Below are 23,933 nucleotides of genomic sequence, written 5' to 3' on the forward strand. Positions count from 1 at the left end.
GGAGGGGGAAGCAGTGCAGCACCAACACTGTTTATAGTGGGGATGGTGTGCTGCTGACCTCAACTTGGGACATTGTGGGCCGGTGGGCGGAATACTTCGAAGACCTCCTCAATCCCACCAACATGCCTTCTCTTGAGGAAGCTGAGCATGGGGACTCTGGGTTGGGCTCTCCAATCTCTGGGGACGAGGTCGCCGAGGTGGTCAAAAAGCTCCTTGGTGGAAGGGCCCCGGGGGTGGATGAGATCCGCCCGGAGTTCCTTAAGGCTCTGGATGTTACAGGGTTGTGTTGGCTTATGCGACTCTGCAATATCACATGGACATCGGGGGCAGTTCCCCTGGATTGGTCTATTCAGGGGTCCTGGAGAGGAGGGTCCGTCGGATAGTCGAACCTCGGATTCAGGAAGAGCAGTGTGGTTTTCGTCCTGGTCGTGGAACACTGGACCAGCTCTACACCCTCAGCAGGGTCCTGGAGGGTGCGTGGGAGTTCGCCCAACCAGTCTACATGTGTTTTGTGGACTTGGAGAAGGCGTTCGACCGTGTCCCTCGGGGGGATTTTTAGGGGGTTCTCCGGGAGTATGGGGTACCGGGACTCAGAGTAGAGCAGCTGCTCCTCCACGTCGTGAGGAGCCAGTTGAGGTAACTAGGGCATCTGGTAAGGATGCCTCCTGAACGCCTCTCTGGTGAGGTGTTCCAGTCACGTCCCACTGGGAGGAGGCCTCAGGGAAGACCCAGGACACGCTGGAGGGACTATGTCTCTCAGCTGGCCTGGGAACGCCTTGGGATTCCCCCGGAGGAGCTGGAAGAAGTGGCTGGGGAGAGGGAAGTCTGGGCCTCCCTTCTGAAGCTGCTGCCCCCGCGACCCGACCCCGGATAAGCGGAAGAAAATGGATGGATGGATGGATGGATGGATGGCTACTAAACCAAAAAAAAAAAACTTTAAAAAACGATATTTTATTGACAGGGTCCCAAGGATCCCAAAATGTTTTATTCTATTTCTATATATTTAAAAAATTCCCTTTTTTGTGGGGGCCTGTGTCAGTCAGGGGCCCTTGGAATTGTCCTAACTTTTTTCTTGTATATGGTGCCTCTGTTCACTATATATCCGCTTTCAATGCATTTAGTGAGCTCAGCATTCATCTGACATGCTGCAAGAATTTAGCATGTCAGATGAATCACTTGCTACCACAAACACATAAGATGACCTTGAAACAAAGCGAGGCATGAAGTGTGAAAACCAAGGACCACAGAACATAGTTAAAATAGGCCAGGCAAATCGGTTGCCAGAGCAGGTGTTCTGTCAAGCAAGGGTTCCTGTCATGACAAAAGGTCACACCAGCTGTGCTTCTATGCAGATTTCCAGACATTTTAACTCCATAGTGCAAAACAAGTCATGTGCAAAGGAATATCTATATTATTTTGATTAAAAACAAAACTGAAACTGTTGACTTTAACATTAAATACACCTTTCTCAACAGGTGAGGGCACACTTTTTCCATCTATAATCAGACATTTAAGCGACTTTATACCATTCCTCCCTCCCTGGTACCTTCAGACCCGAGCCCCCATCCGGCCCGGTTCGGTGGGCAGCCGTCCCGTCCCCCCAGGCTCCCCTATAGCTCCGCTTCTGGTCACAGCACAAATCAAGACTCATCAGACCAGGCAACATTTTTCCAATCTTCTGTTGTCCAGTTTTGGTGAGCCTGTGTGAATTGTAGCCTCAGTCTTCTGTTCTTAACTGACATGAGTGGCACCCGGTGTGTTCTGCTGCTGTAGCTCATCCACCTCAAGGTTCGATGTGTTGTGCATTCAGAGATGCTCTTCTGCCTACCTCAGTTGTAACGGGTGGTTAGTTGAGTTACTGTTGCCGTTCTATCAGCTCGGACCAGTCTGGCCATTCTCCTCTGACCTCTGGCATCAACAAGCATTTGCGCCCACAGAACTGCCGCTCCTAAATGTGTTAATGGTGGAGAAATAACTTACTGTCAGTTCCTTACAATAAAGAATCTGAACTATACATCCATCCATCCATCCATTTTCTTCCGCATTATCCTGGGTAGGGTCGCGGGGGAAGCAGCTTCAGAAGGGAGGTCCAGACTTCCCTCAGCTCTGCACCTCTCTTCACCCGAGTGTTCAGGGCATATGGCCACAGATCCAATGAAACGATGACAAAATCGAACTGCGGCTCTAGGGTGTCCTGGTTCCAAATGCACATATGGACACCCTCATGCCTGAACATGGTGTTCGAGACGGACAAGCAGTGACGAGCACAGAAGTCCAACAACAGAACACCACTCGAGTTCAGATCGGGGGGGCGTTCCACCCAACCACGCCCCTCCAAGTCTCACTGTCATTGCCCACGTGAGCATTGAAGTCCCCCAGTAGAACAAGGGAGTCCCCAGGAGGGGCACTCTCCAGTACCCCCTCTAAGGACTCCAAGAAGGGTGGGTAATCTGAACTGCTGTTCGGCCCGTAAGCACAAACAGTCAGAACCCGTGCCCCCACCCGTAGGCGGAGGGAGGCTACCCTCTCGTTCACAGGGGTAAACCCCAACGTACAGGCGCCAACATGGGGGGCAACAAGTATGCCCACTCCTGCTCGGCGCCTCTCACTGTGGGCAACTCCAGAGTGGAAGTACGTCCAGCCCCTCTCAAGGAGACTGGTTCCAGAACCAGAGCCATGCGTCGAGGTGAGGTTGACCATTTCTAGCCGGAACCTCTCAGCCTCGCACACTAGCTCCGGTTCCTTCCCCACCAGAGAGATGACATTCCACGTCCCAAGAGCCAGCTTCTGCAGCCGAGGATCAGACCGCCAGGGTCCCCTCCCTCGGCTGCCGCCGGTAACACAAGGCACCCGACCCTTTTGGTCCCTCCGACAGGTGGTGAGCCCATTGGAAGGGGGACCCACGTCTCCTCTTCGGGCTGAGCCCAGTCGGGCTCCAGGGGAGAAAGCCCAGCCACCAGGCGCTCGCCATCGTGCCCCACCTCCAGGCCTGGCACCAGAGTGGAGCCCCGGTGGGAACGCCAGATCCAAAGATATTTTTCATCATAAGGGTCTTCAGGCTGCGCTTTGTCTGGTTCCTCACCTAGGACATGTCTGCCTTGGGTGACCCTACCAGGGGCATAAAGTCCCAGACAGCATAGCTCCTAGGATTATTGGGACACTCAAACCCCTCCACCACGATAAGGTGGCAGCCCAAGGAGGAGCTGAACTAAACAGTTGCAGAAAAACTGTTTTTCTGCCATTATTGTGGTCATGCTAACCAGACTGAGCATTCATGCCAGATTCACTTATGGTGAACCACCTGTAGTGTAGCAGAGAGTATGGAGGAGGATGTGAGCAGCACATACAAGGGTGATTTAGAGTGTTAAGACCTTCCTCCTGGTTATGTTTGGTTGCTTTTGACTGGTAGCAGTTGTCACGTGCAGTGGTGACTGCATGTATGTTTCCCCATTTCAGGTTGCTGCTGAGCTCCTGCAGCTTAAGCAAGAGAAGCTGGTACCAATCTCAGGGTCTCTTGGACAACTGGGAGGCATGTGGGCTGTAGTTTTGGGGTAGTTTGATGGTGGTGTATTGAAGGGAAAGTGTGTCGATTTATTCCTTTATTGCAGGTTTGCATCTGAGTGGGGCCTTGTTTATGAAGCTATGAGGGTCATAGTCTCTCCCAGGTTTTCCCCTTCCACCCTCAAGATTCTTCTTGGATTATTTTTGCTTTAAATAAAACATTAACTATATCCTCCTGGGTTTGCCTCTTCATTCCCTGGTCATTTGTTACATTCCCCCTCACACCCTCAGACTGCCTTGGGGATGTAACACAGTGTATTTGTGTAGATGACAGGAATTCCATAAGACAAAGGCAGAGGAGCTTAATTTTTTTCAGATTATTTGTCTCATATTAGGTCACAAAATGTCACAAAAAAGTGATACCTGCAATCACAGAACCAATCATTTTCTATTGTGAAATAATTAGGAACAGAACATCTCATAATGACTGGGGGTTGGGGGATGTGTTAACTGAAACTACACTTGAATACAGAAAATAAAATGTGTGTTTCATAATGACCAATGTGATTGAGAAACTTGCAGACCTGAAAAACACATCTCAACTCTAAAATATTTCAAGCAGACAATAACTGGAAATTATTGACAAAGTGACTTAAGGACAACAAAGTCAATATTTCAAATGGGACAATATAAAGCCCAGATTGAGATGCCTTTATGGGCAAAGCTGAAAATATGTGTGAGTGAGGTGGTCTACAAACCTGAATCACACATACATACATCAGTTGTGTCAAGAGGAATTAACCAAAAAGTCCAACTAACTATAGAGAGAAGCTACCAATAAAATACTCAAATTGTTTCACCAAAGCCTTATAGTTTAAAAGACAGTTTTACTTAAGACTTAGGAAGCTGATGGAAACTTCTGAATCTGGACAATAATCTTGTTATGATTCTAGCCCATCTGTCTACTCTGTTATCCCGCCAAGCTTTCACCTCTGGAACCAAGCTCATCTGGTCCACCTGCATGCTGCTGTGCTGCAGTGAAATTATGCTCAAGTCATCTACCTGTTCTCCTGTAGTTATATTTAGCTCTCTGGCAAGCAGACGGTTCCAGATGTTTTAAAGCCCACAAATGAGTAGATATCCAGCATTTCCTTCTTTGCCTGACCACGTTCATGACTATGTTTTGGCTTTTGGATTTCCCCGTCTTTCCTTGCCCGGTCGGATACTCCACTGGCTTCTGTTATCTAGACATGCCCCTGTTTCTGCCTCTCAACTCCTGCTTTCTGCCTCGTCCCTGGATCTCTCAACCTGAGATTGCCTTAACGTGCCTTACTTGTTTATGTGCCCTGACTCCTGATTCTTGTCTGACCCTTGGATAAGACCACTGTGCTATCAGAGTTTGTGCACTGGATCACTCACCACCATGAGGTGTTCTAAACCATTCAGTGTTTTACTAGGGTTTTACTATTGTGTTCTGGCTGAAATTTTGGGTTCTCCATTTTGAGCGTTACTCATCTAAAATAATTCCATCATTATTTTACAATTTAACAAAGGTATCATTTTAGAGGGTCTGCACAGCCCACTGTTTTTCCAAGTTCTCTCTTTGGGTTCTTGTCAGGTACTCCATCTTCCTCCCACAGTTTAGAAACATGACTGATAGGTTTACTGGTTAATCTTATCTGTCCCTATGTGTGTGTCTTCAAAGGTTTTGTCCTGTGTGCTTCTGTGATGCCCTGTAATAGAGTGGCAACCTTTATACTCTGTGCCCCTTGCCCAATGATTCCTGGGGTTAGGCATCAAGAATCCTAACTGAAGTGAATGAAGAATGAAAAGGAAAAGTTTAGTCTGATTTATTATCATATAATGAGGACAAAGGTTTGTCATTTTATGTAGTTGTCAATATTTAGTAATGACTGTAAAAAATATTTCTTCTGTTTTGCTTTTTCAAACAGTCCATCTGTGGTTTACCAAACCACTTCATAAATCTAAATTTTGTCTTCCCAATAGAAGCTTAATGCTGTGAACACATTATTTGAATGAGCTCTAACTTAGAGTAAGATCTGGGACACTTGGCTTTAATGGTGTCCGGGCACCTGGACACACGTTCATGTGTGTCATGTGTGTCCAAGTAGTCAATGTTATCACAGTGACTACTTGGGTCACTGTGATATTTGCTGAACAGGTTGCTATACAATACGTTGGTGCACATATGGCAAAGAATACTAAAAGGGTGGGAAACCTACTCAAATACCTCGTTCTGACGACACAAGAATGGTTCACAAGGGAGCGGTGATGCAAATGCAGTTCCTTATAACCTGCTATGCACATGATGCTGCCATACGAAAACACTTCCTTTTCAGATTTTCATTCCTTTTATGTTTGTCTTTTTTTCTTTTAGTGAAACAAGTATGAGTTAATTGAATACAAATAACCACAATAAACAATGAACAAAATATGAAAATTTTCCAAAGGCTTCCATACCGTAGTCTAATACATGCATTCGCTCTCATGCACACACAGCAGAAAACCTCAGAAGGGACCACATCAGTCAAGAAATGCAATCACCCAAAGCAAATATTGCCTCCCTCCAATGTTTTCCCACACAGCTAAACAGTCACTCAAATTACCTTTTGTGGCTGACCAACAGAGAATACACAAGCAGCAGCAAATGACCTCTCCAATATGCTTTGTCCGCACCAGACTATAAGCCGCATGGTGCAAAACGTGGGAAAAAAGTAGAGGCTTATAGCCCGAAAAATACAGTATATTTTAAACTCAAATTCAGACATTAGAACTTATGTAAACATCTTTTCAACACAATACGGGTGCATAATAATTATTTGTCCAATTTCATAACAATGTCATAATGCATAGCAGAGATTACGTGTTTGGTGTAGGGCTGTAAAAATAAATTGATTCAGCGATGTATATCGATATTTATAGCCCTAGAAAAGTCTAAATTTTTCATCCTGGAGTATAGATCCATTAAACCATAGGGGTCCATAGCCTTATAGCTCTTTTTAACGTCTAGTTTGTTACGACGTAGCAGCAAGACTCCACCTCCCTCAGTCTCACTTTCAACTTGAGCTTAAAGTGCACATTATAAACTACACACCAGTTTTTAAATTGTGTTAATAGGCCAAGTATAACCGGAGTTATGCTAAAATTAGTAAACGGGTGATTCTTTTTTTGCGGCAACATTTCGGCCTCAGGATTTTTGGGGAAAAAAAAGTATTAATGCTTTAAGTTTTAAATATTTTGTTACAACACTGACATGTTTAACAATAAGAAATTAATAATGGGCAAGCTCAGGATTGGATAAATTCATAATTACATGTGTTTTTTTTCACCATTGTCTCTGAATGGGTTCCACCCTGTTCTGAACATTTACATACAGACCACAAATAGTTAAACATTTATCCATCCATCCATCCATCTATTTTCTTCCGCTTATCCGGGGTCGTGTCGCGGGGGCAGCAGCTTCAGAAGGGAGGCCCAGACTTCCCTCTCCCCAGCCACTTCTTCCAGCTCCTCCGGAGGAATCCCAAGGCGTTCCCAGGCCAGCCGAGAGACATAGTCCCTGCAGCGTGTCCTGGGTCTTCCTCGGGGCCTCCTCCCAGTGGGACGTGCCCGGAACACCTCACCAGGGAGGCATCCAGGAGGCATCCTTACCAGATGCCCGAGCCACCTCAACTGGCTCCTCTCGACGTGGAGCAGCAGCGGCTCTACTCTGAGTTCCTCCCGGATGACCGAGCTTCTCACCCTATCTCTAAGGGAGAGCCCAGCCACCCTGCGGAGGAAACCCATTTCGGCCGCTTGTACCCGTGATCTCGTTCTTTCGGTCATGACCCAAAGCTCATGACCATAGATGACGGTGGGATCGTAGATCGACCGTTAAATCGAGAGCTTTGCTTTTTGGCTCAGCTCTCTCTTCACCACGACGGACCGGTACAGCGCCCGCTTCACAGCAGACGCTGCCCCAATCTGCCTGTCGATCTCCCGCTCCCTTCTTCCCTCATTCGTGAACAAGATCCCCAGATACTTAAACTCCTCCACTTGAGGCAGGACGACCCCCCTGACCCGGAGAAGGCACTCTACCCTTTTCCGGCTCAAGACCATGGCCTCGGATTTGGAGGCACTGAGCCTCATCCCGGCCGCTTCACACTCAGCCACGAACCGCTCCAGTGAGAGCTGCAGATCATGTTCTGATGAAGCCAACAGGACCACATCATCCGCAAAAAGCAGAGATGCGATCCTAAGGCCACCAAAACGGATCCCCTCAACACCTCGGCTGCGCCTAGAAATTCTGTCCATAAAAGTAATGAACAGAATCGGTGACAAAGGGCAGCCTTGTCGGAGTCCAATTCTAACCGGAAACAAGCCCGACTTACTGCTGGCAATGCGGACCAGACTCTGACACCGGTTAGAGTCTGGTCCGCATTGGTGGGGGGTACTCCGGGAGTGGGGGGTACCCCATACTCCCGGAGTACCCCCCACAGGGCCTCCCGAGGGACACGTTCGAACGCCTTCTCCAAGTCCACAAAACACATGTAGACTGGTTGGACGAACACCCATGCACCCTCCAGAGTACTACAACGTAGTAAGTTTTTTGTTGTTTGAAACAAAACTTTGTTAAAACGGTAGAAATAGACACCGTTAGTGTAAATTACTGTTGAAATCTTTCATGTATGGTTGCATTGCCGGTATGTATTAAGTTTGTAACTTTGTAACATTGTTTCTGTCTAGCGATAGCGCTCTAATGTGTTGTTTTATGGTAGAGTATGTTTGTTAATCAGATGCGAGGTTATCAGGTGCGCAATTGGTAGCCTAGATGTACGCATATAGATGTGATGATCGGTAGAAATTGAATGTAGTGTATTTTAAGCTGCATATGATCACACCTTTACTGTATTTTTTGTCTTGATTTCAGTTTTACCCTTTTAATTGTCATTAAACCTGCTGACAACATCCTTCGGTCTTCAGAGTCGTGACATGCGAAAGGTGTTAGAAAGCCTTTGCATCAGACATGCACCAGTAACGGCACAGCAGGATTGGCTTTTTCAGGTCAAAGTATAGGTAGAGTATCCTGGCTCTATTTGGCATAAACAGGTGACATCCCTGTAGTGGATTTTCCCATAACAGGAACTCATTGTTCCCCTCACATGAGTCAATGGGGGTATCTAGTGAAATGAAAACAGACAAATGGCAAAGACATCTGTTAATACCATAGACTACTCTACAACTCTTACATCATCAGAAATTTTTTTATTTGACTTAAAATTACTTTTCACCCTAATTTCTACCTTATTTGGTTCATGAACATAACAGGGTGGAACTTTCTAACTAATCTACGTGTAGCTCTTTATGTGGTTAACATTTAGCTAGCTAACATTCAACAGAATAACAAACCTTTAATGACTAAATCTAATACAATGTTTTTTAAATTCTACTGAATAAACATTTTTCACAATCTATCCTAACAGGGTGGAACTTTAAGCTTTACATATACAGGTTTAACATATTTAAGCTAAGAAAAAGTACAGATAGTGACAGTTGAAGCTTACTTTGTTTTCTATGGTTGAATTCACTTCAAAACCAATTGATGTCACTTACATTAAATGGTTTTTATGGAATTTTAGACTTTTTGAAGGCAAAAAGGAAACATCATAACAGGGTGGAAAGTTATTACTGGGACATGTATAATATGAAGAAAATATCAAATGAGAAAAAAGATTCAGTAGATTAAATTGCATATTAAAATAAGGTTTAGTCCAGTCAATCAACTTATTGAAGAAAAACATATATATATAATAGTTTAAATTTCATGAGGAAGTCTATTACACTGCACTGGGGACACATGAAATTGAACATGCCAGTCACCAAAAAGGTGTGTAAAGAACAAAATAATATTTAAAAGGAATTTTATTTACAGTGGGGAGAACAAGTATTTGATACACTGTTGATTTTTCAGGTTTTCCCACTTGCAAAGCTTGTAGATGACTGTAATTTTTATCATAGGTACTCTTCATCTGTGAGTGATGTAATCTAAAACAAAAATCCAGAAAAATACAATGTATGATTTTTAAATAATTAATTTCCATTTTATTGTGTGAAATAAGTATTTGATACACCAGAAAAAAGAAACAATATTTGGTACAGAAACCTTTGTTTGCAATTACAGAGATCAGACGTTTCCTGTAGTTCTTGACCAGGTTTGCACACACTGCAGCAGGGATTTTGGCCCACTCCTCCATACAGATCTCCTCCAGAGCCTTCAGGTTTCGGGGCTGTCGCTGGGCCACACGGACTTTAAGCTCCCTCCAAAGATTTTCTATTGGATTCAAGTCTGGAGACTGGCTAGGCCACTCCAGGACCTTAAGATGTTTCCTACAGAGCCACTCTTTAGTTGCCCTGGCTGTGTGTTTTGGGTCGTTATCATGCTGGAAGACCCAGCCACGACCCATCTTCAGTGCTCTTACTGAGGGAAGGAGGTTGTTGGCCAAAATCTCACGATACATGGCCCCATCCATCCTTCCCACAATATGGTGCAGTCGTCCTGTCCCCTTTGCAGAAAAGCATCCCCAAAGCATGATGTTTCCACCGCCATGCTTCACGGTTGGGATGGTGTTCTTGGGGTTGTACTCATCATTCTTCTTCCTCCAAACATGACGAGTGGAGTTTAAACCAAAAAGTTCTATTTTTGTCTCATCAGACCACATGACCTTCTCCCATTCCTCCTCTGGATCATTCAGATGGTCATTTACAAACATCAGACAGTCTTTGACATGCGTTGGCTTGAGGAAGGGCACCTTGCGAGCACTGCAGGATTGTAATCCTTGACGGCGTAGAGCGTTACTGATTGTTTTCTTTGAGACTGTGGTCCCAGCTCTATTCAGGTCATTGACCAGGTCCTGCCGTGTAGTTCTGGGCTCATTCCTCACCTTCCTCAAAATCAATGATGCTCCACGAGGTGAGATCTTGCATGGCGCCCCAGACCGAGGGAGATTTTCCGTTATTTTGTATTTCTTCTATTTTCTAATAATTGCACCAACTGTTGTTGCCTTCTCACCAAGCTGCTTGCCTATTGTCCTGTAGCCCATCCCAGCCTTGTGCAGGTCTACAATTATAAAATTGATGTCCTTACAGCTCTCTGGTCTTGGGCGTTGTGGAGATGCTGGAGTCTGATTGATTGAGTGTGTGGACAGGTGTCTTTTATACAGGTAACGAGTTCAAACAGGTGCAGTTAATACAGGTAATGAGTGGAGAACAGGAGGGCTTCTTAAAGAAGAACTAAGAGCCAAAATTCTTACTGGTTGATAGATGATCAAATACTTATTTCACACAATAAAATGGAAATTAATTATATAAAAATCATACATTGTATTTTTCTGAATTTTGTTTTAGATTCCATCACTCACAGTTTAAGAGTACCTATGATAAAAATTACAGTCTTCTACTTGCTTTGCAAGTGGGAAAACCTGAAAAATCAACAGTGTATCAAATACTTGTTCTCCCCACTGTATATTTGAATAATGGCAAACATCTAAATGTATAATTAAAATACTTTGTTGTAAATATTTGGCACATTTTACAAAAAATAATTGTAAGCAAAACATGGGGACATGGAATGTTGCCGCAAAAAAGAATCACCCAAACCGTATTTTTCCGAATGTCAGAAAAGTCAAAAGCGCCGCCATTCCCCGGTTTTCCAATTATGTGAGAGGGAATGAGCTTCCAAACGTACAAAACGAAACGAAACATTAAATTCCTGTTTTTGGAAATGTGAAATCTTCAATAAATAAATAACTATGGGCTGTATTTTGTTGCTGAGAAACGAAGTAAAGTTGCGCAATTAACCGTGAAAGAGAAGCGGAACGGAGAAGCGGCGCGAACGGAGGAGCTGCAAAAGCAGTGAGATCGCGAAATTAATGCAAATTTTGACTGGTAGCATTCACTTCGTAATTAGTTTTTAGCTTAGCGGTTTCTGTTCTGTATATAAAGGAATACCTGAAGAATGAACATGGGTTGATAACATCAGAAGCGGGCGCGCTGCAGGCAGCGGCGCTGTGTTTTGAGCAGGAAGACTAAGAGGAAAAACCTGCAGCCGGAATCCGCGGCGCAGTGAGGATTTCCATGGTAACAATGGCTGATCGATCATTCTTATTAGCAACAGACAAAGAGTATCAGAGACTAAGAGAACGATGAGATCCTGGTAGTCTGAGAGGCAGCTACTCAGAGATGCAAGCAGGGGAATAGCGGCACTGCGTAGCCGCAGGGAGTCGATCACTACGGGGTGAGGCGGAACCACGACTTTAGCAGCTAGTAGTAAACAGCTTACAGCCACGGCTAACTCCGGGAGCCAAGATAGAAAAGCTTTTTTCCCCATAGTCCAAAACACTGCATTTGTGGCTGCGACAGTGTCCAAAAGAAAATACATAAGTTCAATCATTCGCATATTGAGAGCCTAAAGAGGCTGATAATCTCCCGACTTTGCTCCTGGATTACCGTTTAAACTTTTGAGTTTTATGTCAAATCCAGATGAATTAAATGATAGAAACTAATTCTCTCACTGCATCTTTGATTCATTTTGTCCAGCTGAAGACTGTTAGACTGTCCAATCAGAGTCAGTTAACTAAATCAGTGATTCTTGAGAATAGGGACAAAACAGGTCCTTCGGATAAAGCAAAACATTTGAATAAAATATACACAAAATATATTTTTTCAAATATCTGACTAAACTAGCGGTTCTCAATATGGGCGGTACCGCCCCCCAGGGGGCGTTCAGAGGATGGCAGGGGGCGCTGGCGGACATTTTTACAAAAGGGGGCGCTGGGATGCCTTTGGGGGGTGTTTGGTATTGTTGTGCATTTAAGGTGTAAAGTTTACCTTTGACCAGTTTAGACTTTGAGCAAATTGGTAAAACTGTATTGTGTAACATTAAACCATGTTTAGCTGCAACTGTATCGATGGCAGCTCTTCTTCTATTCAGTGTTTGTAGCTTCTGTTAGCTTCTTGGTGCAGCTCCGTTCTCCTGCTACTGGTAGCTAAAATCACGATACCCTCACTGTGTATCCCTCTGAAAAATGAAACCCATGTCAATAAAGAAATAAAGAAATACCTCCATGGGTGATACCACGATAGAGAGCGTTCATTTTATAGCGTCAACACGGTGCTGTAAGTGGTCCGGTATGAAACGGGGTGATAGAACAACACAGCACTTTTGTCAATAATCAGAATGCAGAAATTGTTTCCGTTGTTTTAAAAGGTTTATGTCAGTCTGCCTTTTCCCCATCAATACGCTTCCCGACCGCTGCTCACCATACGGGGTTATAAAAAAAAAAAAACGACGCGCACATTGCGCAAAACTCTGAAACAGGAGAAGCGGGACATAAAACGGAGCAACGTACTACATGTGAATTATGGCATAAAAACAGAGAATCCGACGCTGAACAGTGAAAAAATCAACACATGATGTGAAACATGATGATTAGGCAGCACAGGAGGTGATGAGTGAAGATTACTGATGGTCAATAAACGATAAAATATATCTACCAACAGGAAATAAACTAAAGTGGACATAGCAATAAACCAAGAGAGGATAATACTAATTAAGTGAAACTAAATGGAAATGAATGAAGAACAAAATGCAAGAATAAACTAAGAAACTAAAGTAAATACAGAGGAATAACGTGGTATGGCAAGACCTTTTGAGCAATAATTAATATAGAGATTGTATGGCAAGAATAAACAGACACTATTTCCAGATAAAAGGTAAAATAATATTGTTGAAGTGTCATGGGTTTGTTTAGACCACATCTAATACTGAGAATAAATATATCTTACAGACCATAACAGTAAATAACTTATCACTTTATGTTTTTAATTTGATTTGAAATTTATTTCTTCAATATTTTTCATGTCAGTGTTAATGTCATGAGGCTGATGACTCCATGACACTTTCAATTTGACTCATTAGGATTTGATTAAGAACCAGATTTGTTCTTTGTAATTTCTGTCCAGTAAAACTATTAATCTATAAATCAATAGACAGATCTATATAAAGATATAATCCATGTTTCTGTCTTCGTAGACACCTGTGAAAATAATTTCTATTCCCATTGCTTTTTTGTTCTCTGGGAAATTATTTTTGATGATAAATACAGAAACAAGCATAAAAATCAAAACATCTACAATAGTGATAGTAATATTAATGATAAAATAATGGTCAGTGCAAAGTCGCCTGCAAATTCTTTGGTGGGGGGCAGTGAGGAACCCGGATGAAGGCTAGGGGGGCGCTGGCCCAAAAAAGGTTGAGAAACACTGGTCAAAATAGTAGAATCATGTGCATAAGTTGTACATTTACAGAATAAAGATGCTTTATGTCCGTCCATAAGGTGCATTCACAAAGCAGGCGGCTTGACTGAAGGATTACTGCAGTTGCACCGGTACCACACAGCTCCTTCTTTAAGTTCTGCTCGGAGCTCCATGATGATCAGTCCAGGCAATCTAGATGCTAATACACCATAATCATTTTTCAGCAGATCAATATGATCTCTGATTAAAAGCTCCCTCTGAATCCTTCCATTGGCGATGTTCTCCATCAGAGCCAAAACACTCCATATTTATGTGGCTCACCTTTGCGCAGCTACTTATATACTTGTGATTGTCTACACACCTTGATCACCTTAAAAATCAAACCTGTTTGGAGTTAATCTGCTGATCCAGTCCTGTTTTCTTTTCTTTTAGTGAGAATGAAATTACCCCTTAGCATTTCATGCGCTTCGGCTCACGGACCAATGCGTTACATCTGTATGGGACAAAAATTGAGGAAAAGTACTATGTCTTTTCCTCAGTTTTTCACATTTTTATTTTTATCTTCTTTATTTTGTCTCTGTGTTAGGTTATTGTCTGAGGATAAATGTGGTTCAGTTTCACCGTTTACATTTAAACACTAAAATATTAAAATCATGAAAAAAACATCAGGTTTGATGCTTGGTCTAAGTAACACTGAACGTAGTCAGACTTCAGTGTATTTAGGTGAATTTTGACGCTTTGTAGTTTGATATTGTCCATAGAAAAAGTTTGCATGGCTGCCACACATTTTCACACCAGCAAAAAAGTGTATGTATATTTACGCAAATTTTGACACAAAGCAAATTTTTATACATGCCAACTTGTGCGTAAAATATGGCACTGCACATTTTTGTGCGCACACATGCTTTATGCATGAGGCCCCTGATCTCAACCTAATAGAGAACCTTTGGGATGTGGTGGAACAAGAGATGTGCATCACCGATGTACAGCCGACAAATCTGCAGGAACTTCCTGATGCTATCAAGTCAATATGGATCAGACTCTGAAAAATGTTTCCAGTACCTTGTTGAATCTATGCCACGAAGAATTATGGCAGAAATTCAGTTGAAGGCAAAAGGGGGTCCAACCCGGTACTAGCAATGTGTACCTAATAAAGTGGCCAGTGAGTGTATGATCTCCCACTTTGAGGGAAAGTTTGAGCCAAATATGTTAATGTTTATGGTGTTCAAAAAATATGGCAGTGATTGGCTTTAGCAGTATCACAGAGTCTCCAACAAGCCTCTCCTTGTTTTTGAGCTGGTGTCACAAAAAATCTCACCACATTCTTCTATTCAAATTCTCACCATGAGTTTGTCCCAGTAGACATCCAATGTATTTGTGTAATAACCCTAGCCCCTAACCCAGAGGTGGGCAATCCTGGTCCTCTAGGGTCGGTGTCCTGCAACTCTTAGACGTCTCCCTGGTCCAACACGCTTGAATCCAACAGCTGAGTCACCTCCTAAGTGCAGTCAGGTTCTCCAGAGTCCTGCTAACGATCTCATTATTTGACTCAGGTGTGTTGAAGTTGAGACACATCTAAAAGTTGCAGGAGACCGACCCTCCAGGCCTGGAATTGTCCACCCCTACCTTAACCCCTTTTTTCCAATTTTCCTTAGGTATTTTCACTTTTCCCACTTCTTCTAAATACAATCTGTGCTTCCTTGTTTAAATAGTTGTATACCATTGTAATGTTTTATTATTATTTCAGTGTATGATTTTCTTTCAAGCATTGACAAAATTACTTTTACAAATTCAAAACCACTACTGACATGGAACGCTTAGATCAGGGGTCCCCAAACTACGGCCCGCGGGCCAGATCCGGCCCGCCTCCACATTTGGTCCAGCCCCCTGAACAATACCAGAGACCATTCAGATTTTTTTTTCATTTACCATATTTTCTGGACTATAAGCCGTTTATATGTGGAATTTTCTTCAACCACCAGGGGGCTCTTTAGCAGGAAGTGAATCATTGGAAGTCTCGGTTACGTGCGCACCAACATTGAGCCCACAAGCAGCAAAATGAGTAAGAAACAGATCAGATGTCTTTGGAAAGTTTCTTTGCAAATGGGAAAAGGCCCAGAGAAGAGACAGGAGAATGGATTTATCCCGGACCGGTGAGTCCCATATTACAAGCCGCTCTGCGTAACATGCGGCGACCGGCTGCTAATGAGGCAATGAAGCTTCAAGCTGCTTTGCCACATAGACCAAGCACACTGTGGATATAAGCAACACACCTCGGGTGTTATTGTCTCTTATCACTCCTAGATGGGACCGTCTCATTGCAGAGAAACAAGCTCAGGGCTCCCGTCAGTCATTATTGTGAGTTAAAATTTTCACGAAAGTAAAATATTCGTTTTTGTGGTGCTTCTGTTATTTTGAAGGGATATACAAACATTACCATAGCGACTAGAGTCAGAGCGTTTGGGCAGTGGTCGAGAGGAGTTGAGTAGAGCTTGTGAGTCTTAAGTCTGGTTTAGACGGAGAGATTTATGAATTGTCGGCCGATTCTCCAAACCTCTGTGACCACAGAGCTTATAAAAGTATAACAGGTTCGATCTGTTCGCGTGTCCAAGGCAGGAGCAACACAAACCGATTCCAGTCACGAACATCCTGATTCCAGAGGATAATTCAGTAAAACCCCCAACATAGCGGGAATTTAGAATAACCAAACACGGGTGACGATGTAGAAGCAATAGTGATAGTTTGTGGAGTCATTTTAAGATATAACAGACATAACAAAAAGAAAAGCCGGTGGATGAAAGACGACGGGAGCAGCCACTCTATTTGCTGCACTATGATTTGGAGGTGAATATGTTTTTTCATAGTTAACATTTTTAACTGAATAAACTTAATAATGACCTTTAGATTTAATAATAAACATTTCCACATATCATCTCCAATATTCACCGGACTCTCAGTTGCGCGATATGTCAGCTGTTTGGGATTCCCCTCTGTTCTTACGTCACCGCGCTTTTTTGATTGGCTACCTGTCACATTCAACAGGTCGTATGGACCTTACCACAGGGGCCACGTTTCATTGGCTAATGCCCATTTTACGTCACAGCGCAGCTACCACGTGCATGACCGTCTCACAAACACAAGCTACAGTAGTAAACACATGCTAATGTACATTGTGGACTACCAGACCGGCAGAAAGTTTTTGCGTCAGGACTCGAAAAAGAATGGTTCTCCACTGTCAGTGGGGTATCTGTACAGGCGATGTCGGTTATCCTGATCGTATTTGTGGAACTAAAATTCACAGATTTCCATAATCTGAAACTGAATGCCTTACTTGGATCAAAGCTTGTGCACGACTGCATTTGCAGCTCAACCGTCGTAGGATCAATAAGAACAAAGGAGTGTCTGCTGGTGTAAGTATTATTGCTTTGCTTTCTTTGTATTTAGTGAATGAAAAAAATAAAGTCAATAATAAACACATCCATTATGAAAACCTTTTAGCAAGTACAGCATAATGGCAGTACCAATACAACTTCTCCACCTTGAAGCCTGTCTGTTAGTCTTACGTTAGCTGAACAGATCAATATGCAATGTGTACCGTATCTGACATACATTAAAGATTTTATTTTACCTGAAAAGGCTTTTTACTAAACTGTAATCGTGTTAGCCACGCTAATTGTGTTAGCCTCTGAGTACCGTGTATCAGGCCTAGGCACATACGAACATTTGCCAACAGAAATCACCCTCAAAACCATGAATGCCCGACTTACCCAGCCTTGCAAGAATAATAGGCATCAGTGATCTTGTCCACAGCTATATTTATGCTGAGGGTGTGAGGATCTGCTGTTTTCCTCATCAAATGGCAGCATTTAGCTGTGACGCGCACAATCTTGGAGGCATCGCGGGGCTCAAATACCTTGATGTCGTCCAAAAAAGATGACATGCCCATTTTACGGGCATGTCATCTTCCCCTGTCCATTGTCGTGGCTGATATTTTTTGAAAATCCAGCAGAAATGCTACACTAATCGACTCAGAAATACTCTGCAGAGAGTCAGTCGAAATGAAATTACACATAGAAACTAAGCACCGCGAAGCTTTGTTTGTGAGACATGCAGTCACGTGAGACTTTCGAGGGGCGTTTCTGGGCGGAGCTTGGTAAGGTCCATTCTCGTTCCAAGTCAGGGAAAACCCCACAGGGTGCGATAAAAGGGCCAAGACAACCCAAATTGGGCATATTCAGTATTTAGTGGGAACACCAACATGCAGATTCATCCCTAGACCCCCAATTTGCAGGTCTTTGAGTGCGTTCACACTGCAGCCTGAAGTGACCCAATTCCGATTTTTTGGCAATTCCGATTTTTTTGCCGGGGCCGTTCACACTGCCAGTAAATGCGACCTGTATGTGTTCTGCAGTGTGAATGGGCAAACCACCTGAAAGTGTCCCGCATGCGCACTAGAGGGCGCAATAGCGCCAGCGTTCTAAGTGTTCTGCCAACCGCCATAAAAAGAAGAAGTAGTGCTCAGTGTTTGCGGAAGTAAACATGGAGGCCAACGGTGGAGCTTAGCTTAGACATTTGAAGTTGTTGTCCAGCTGGGGCAGCATATTAACAACTTAATCTTCATAATAGTCCATCATGGTAGTTGTTTTTCTTTCCTCTTGCGCATATCAGGACACAGAATAGTGAGATTTGTTGAGAATCAGTGACGTTCAGTTCGGATAAATGCGACCTGGACGTTAGGTCGCATTTGAATCGGATACGTACGGATATGGGTCACATTCGTAAAAAAAGAATCTGACCTGTGCTGTTCACACTGCCATGAAAAGATTGGATACAGGTCGCATTACGTCAGAAAATCGGAATTGGGTCACTTCAGGTTGCAGTGTGAACGCACCCTTTGTTTTCCAGACCATATTTATTTCTCAAAGACTCAAAGCTGTGCAGTATCCCTTATGGGTAAATGAGAAGTAGATGAATAAGCATTTTGAGACCATTCTTTTAAACCATACATAATTCTTGTTGGGTACAAAATCTGAGTCGTAAGCACAGCATTTTATAATAGTGTTACCTAATTTGCATAGTTTTGTGGTATCCTGCCATGACTTTAGTAGGACATTTATCATTGAGTACGGTAATCTGAGACGGATAATTGTGCCTGTATTTTTTTATTTGAAGGTGTGGTTGTTATTGAAATGCCTTTCATACTTGTGCCTCCCATAACTTTCCATCCTACTGAGTAGATTGGTGAACACAGACATGCTAGTGGTCTAAGCTGGACTGCAAGGTAACATTCTTTAATGCAGAGAAGGCTCATTCTTAATTTTGCACCTAACTCTGTTAGGTGCAATAATAACTATAAAACCAAAATATTAATCCATCCCAATTTGAAAATTATTTCTGGGGTACTTCTACTGGAAGACATTGGAAAAAGTATAATAAACACGAGAGGATTTTCATTTTGATGGACAGAATTCTGGAACCAAACGACAGGAAAAAGGGGCACATTTCACCTCTGTATGTGTGATTTAATTCTCACATTTAGAGGACAATAGTTGTGGTCAAATAACTTCACAAAATTTTGGGGTATGTTAATTCCAAGAAGATGAAAATTCTCTCATGTTTGTTTAACTTTTTCTAATATCTCCCAGAAGAATGACAGTGCTTTGATAGTAATGTGGTGTACATTCATTAATTACTTAAACAAGTAACAAGAAAAACAACAGCTTACATTTTACCACACCAAGACATGCAGTATACTTTTGATATACATACCCATTGGTGTTCCAACCCCATAAGCTTTGGAGTCAATAAGGCCTCCAATCTGTGTGAGGTTGCAGTTGCGCTGGGTTACAAACTCGATGGTTGTGGACTCCATGAGAAATGCGTAGTCAGAAGTGAGTACACGGTGAATGCCTTCCTCAATATTCTTCACCATTACTGAGTGCCTTCGACTGCTCATAAACTCCCACATCTTATCGTATGTAGAGATCTTTGTTTTCTGTAAGGAGGCACATGATGTGTGAGAAAGAATGTTAATGGTCTTATTGACCAAAGGAAAAAAAACGTTTGCATATTCTATTTCAATCCTAGAAATTAATCAGTCTACATCAGTCCTACAGAACCCTTTGCATTAAGGAACATTCAGATTGTCTTTAGAAAAACATAGAATTTGCTTGGAAAGAGTGTTATTATAGAGTCCATAACTCTACATTCTCTCTATCTGCTTAAGTTTGCTTAAAAGAGGAATATAATCTGAAGGAGATGAGTGTGTGTCAAAATACCAGAGATTCAACAGGTCCCTCCCCTTTATTAAAATAACTAACAGTAAGATAATATTTCAATGTAGTTAATGAGTAAGTATTCAGCTGTTTTCTTTGTGTGAAAATCTTGAGTGAAAATAAGTAGGACATTGTAATATTCCAAGAAGATGGGGAACTTAAGGTGTGGCTGTTAAAAATATTCTCCTCATGTATTAAAATTAAAGAATATTTACTCATCCTACTCTACGAATGATCAGAATGTTTTCTTCTTGTAATATAGATATTAATAGAAGATAATAAGATCTGGAAATTAGGCTTTTGGAGGTGTGAATATGATATTTACCATAAATAATAAAAAAGTTAACATATAAAAATTATTTTTTGGCAAGTTTACATTTCTCCATTCCAAACAAAATATCCTTATTTGTTAAAGTAATATTGAGATTTTTTTGGTGAAAGAAAATTGACGTATCTCTATATTTTGGCGTAATTACAATCCCAAAAAAGATGAAAAAGCTTTTCTTCATTAATTTTACAGAAAGTACACATAGGGTCCAGATCCCATTTATATCTTTTTATCAAAAATGTTTTAACAGGATAAACATTATGAATAATTTTATAAGAAATTTCTCTTACTTTATAATTTATTAAGTTGTTTTTTTTTAGCAGCGACCAAGTCCATTTCCAATTTATATTTTCAAAAATGTTGGACCAATAAAATATACAAGCTGGTGAAAAAACATCTCGTAATAGAATATTTCTTAACATTTTGTTGGTTGTTTTCTTACTTATAAAAGGACAATCATAATCAATATAAATGGAGTTTGGATCAAAACTTGGCATTGAGTGAATTTGATCTGAAGGTAAAGATGATCAAAGCTTTAATGACCCGCTAGGGATCGCGTTAAACACCACAGCATATTCTTTAGGACTAACAGGAAATTGAAAAAGTAACAAAGTCAGAATAGGACAATAAATGACCATTTGGATTTAATAACTGGCTTACACGCAATATTCCTCTGTCAAACCATTTTCTATAAAATAATGTCTTATTTTTATATTTAATGTCTTCATTATTCCAGATATAATATTTATGAGGAGAAAAATTGTGTTTGTACAAAAGTGACCAGCTTAACAGCATTTGTTTATGAAACAGAGATAATTCTAGGGGTATTTTAGGTATACTATAATTGCATCTAAGAAGAAAGGGTAATCCTCCAATTTTCTCAAAGTTGTAAATGGGAATAGCATTCCATACAGAGTTTGGGTTTTTTTAGAAGGTTTTTAAATACTTAATTTTGAATGAATTGTTTAAAGATGTGAACTCAAGGGCTTCAATTCCACCTTTTTCAACTTTATTCATTAGAATATTTTTCTTGACAAGATGGCATTTCTTTTTCCATATAAAGTTAAAGTTCATTTTGTTAATATTTGTACTGATTTGTTTGGGAACATCAGGAGCCGGATAAATGAGTCTAGATAAGCCTTCAGCTTTGACTAATAATGGACGTCCTAAAAGAGAGAGATCTCGCTGGAGCCATAAATTAAATCTTTGTTCAACAACTTTGTTCAAAAATTTTCTACTGATCTTATATTTTGATTATTTTGATTCCAAGATATTTAACTTCGTCTTTTATAGGAATGTTGAGGAATGTGCCTTTTAAAGGAGATTTAATGGAAAGTAATTCACATTTGTTTAGATTTAAAGTCAAACTAGAAGCTTTAGAGAAGGTGTTGATAATTTCAATTGAGTTTTTTATTATCCTTTAAAAAAAAGTGCAGTATCATCAGCAAGCTGGGAAATTATGATATTTCTGTTTACAACATTAATCCCTGTAATTTTTTCCTTGATTTTAACTGAAAGAATTTGCATGGCCAGAATAAATAAATATGGGGAGACTGGACACACTTGTCTGAGACCTCTTTTCAAATAAAGTCTTTTAGTGCAGCCATGTGATAATTTTACAGATGCATTACAATTCCTATACAACATTTGACAACTTTTAATTAAGATTTGTCTGTATCCGAATACTTCTAATGCTTTAAACAGAGATGTATGTTCAACTGTATCAAAGGCTTTTAAAAAATCCAGAAATAATATGAGACCATCCCCCTCTATTAAATCTGAGTAATCTAGCAGATCCAATATAAGTCTAATATTATTAGTTATATGTCTACCTGGTATGAATCCAGACTGAGTTTCATCGACCACTTCTACAAGAGTGTTCTTAATTTTTGCAGCAATACAACCTGCAATAATTTTATAGTCATTTTGTAGTAATGTAATTGGTCGCCAGTTATCCAAAGGAAGCTTGTCTTTTTGTGGTTTAGGGATCAATGTAATGAGACCTTGGGTCATTGTTGGTGGAAGTGATCCAGAATCCAAACTTTCAAGATAAACCTGATGTAAAAATGGCGATAGCTGATCTGGAAACTTTTTATAAAATTCTGCATTGAGGCCATCGGTCCCTGGTGACGTGTTTAGTTTTAATTTATTGATGGATTTTTGGATGTCTTCAAGTGTAATCATGGAATCACATTGTTCTTCATTATTTTTACTAATCTGTTGCATTTTATTTAGAGAGTTAACAAATTGTGTGACATTTTCTTCAGAACATCTTGACTGATAAAGTTCTTGGAAAAAAGCTTCACAGTAAGAAGAGATTTGAACAGAATCTTCACAGATATTATTATTGATTTGAAGTTTCTTAATACTGTTAGAAATTGGATTTTTTTTCTAATCTAAAAAAGTAATCCTTCTTCTAACCATTTCTGTCTCGATCTGATGTACGCACCTTTAGCTTTGGAAATGTAAATCTTGTTCAGGTTCAGTTGTAATTGGTTTAATCAAATTTTTTGTTCTTCAGACATATTTTCTGGCAGGGCATTGTTCAGTAAGATCCATCCATCCATTTTCTTGCACCCTTGTCCCTCAGCGGGGTCAGGAGGGTTGCTGGTGCCTCTCCAGCTAATGTTTCGGGCGAGAGGCGGGGTCACCCTGGACAGGTCGCCAGTCTGTCGCAGGGCAACACAGAGACTGACAGGACAAACAACCATGCACACACACACTCACACCTAAGGGCAATTTGGAGAGGCCCATTAACCTCACAGTCATGTTTTTGGACTGTGGGAGGAAACCGGAGTACCCGGAGAGAACCCACGCATGCACAGGGAGAACATGGAGACTCCATGCAGAATGACCAGGGCCGGGAATTGAACCCAGAACCTTCTTGCTGCAAGGCAACAGCTCTACCAACTGCGCCACTGTGCAGCCCTTGTTCAGTAAGATAATTTCTTTTATTATTTCTGATTCTACTTTACTCTTTCGAAGTTCATATTTTAGGAGTTCCCAATTTTTACTAAATTCCTTCTGACTGCAAGCTGTATTCCAATACTTTATAATTATTTGTTTAAGGTTTTCTTCTACTGTTTTATTTTGTAAAAGTGAAGAGTTGAGTTTCCAGTAAGCTGTAATTTATTTTTCCCGTACCGGTTTAATTTAGGTTTTTCAATTAAAATAAGCTTGTGGTCTGATAAAGGAGCTGGAAGAATATTTGACTTAATTTCATCTGCTATTAAATCAGACACCAGCCAGAAATCAATTCTCGACTTAAAGGAGCCCGTTTTGTTTTGCCATGTAAATTCAACTTTGGAGCTATTTTTTTGTCTCCATACATCAGTTAGGCCAAAGGTTGATATAAAGTTTTTTAGAACCGTGTTTGGATTTGTATTAACCTTTGGAGGAAATCTATCTAATGCATCGTCAAGAGTCGAATTGAAGTCCCCACCAATAATAATATTCATATTATGATATTTTCCACATAAGTAATTCACCCCGTTACTTAATCTATCACAGTGTTT

At 41.3% G+C, this 23,933-nt stretch overlaps 1 protein-coding gene across 6 annotated transcripts in view; it reads right to left on the reverse strand.

The window, feature by feature from the left end:
• Positions 1 to 23,933, reverse strand: part of LOC103478802 (glutamate receptor, ionotropic, kainate 2) — a 549,772-nt gene that overhangs the window by 62,136 nt on the left and 463,703 nt on the right. For 5 of the 6 annotated variants that reach the window (XM_017309432.2, XM_081616747.1, XM_008432853.3 and 2 more), the window contains one exon: positions 19,585 to 19,810. The exons of the other annotated variant lie outside the window; for it this stretch is intronic. In XM_017309432.2, the coding sequence (XP_017164921.1) occupies positions 19,585 to 19,810 (226 nt within the window). The remainder of the gene's footprint in view (positions 1 to 19,584; positions 19,811 to 23,933) is intronic. 6 annotated transcript variants of the gene reach the window in all.

The sequence above is a fragment of the Poecilia reticulata genome, chromosome 16, assembly GCF_904066995.2.
Source record: "Poecilia reticulata chromosome 16, P_reticulata-male-v2, whole genome shotgun sequence".
In the NCBI taxonomy this organism is placed as follows: domain Eukaryota; kingdom Metazoa; phylum Chordata; class Actinopteri; order Cyprinodontiformes; family Poeciliidae; genus Poecilia; species Poecilia reticulata.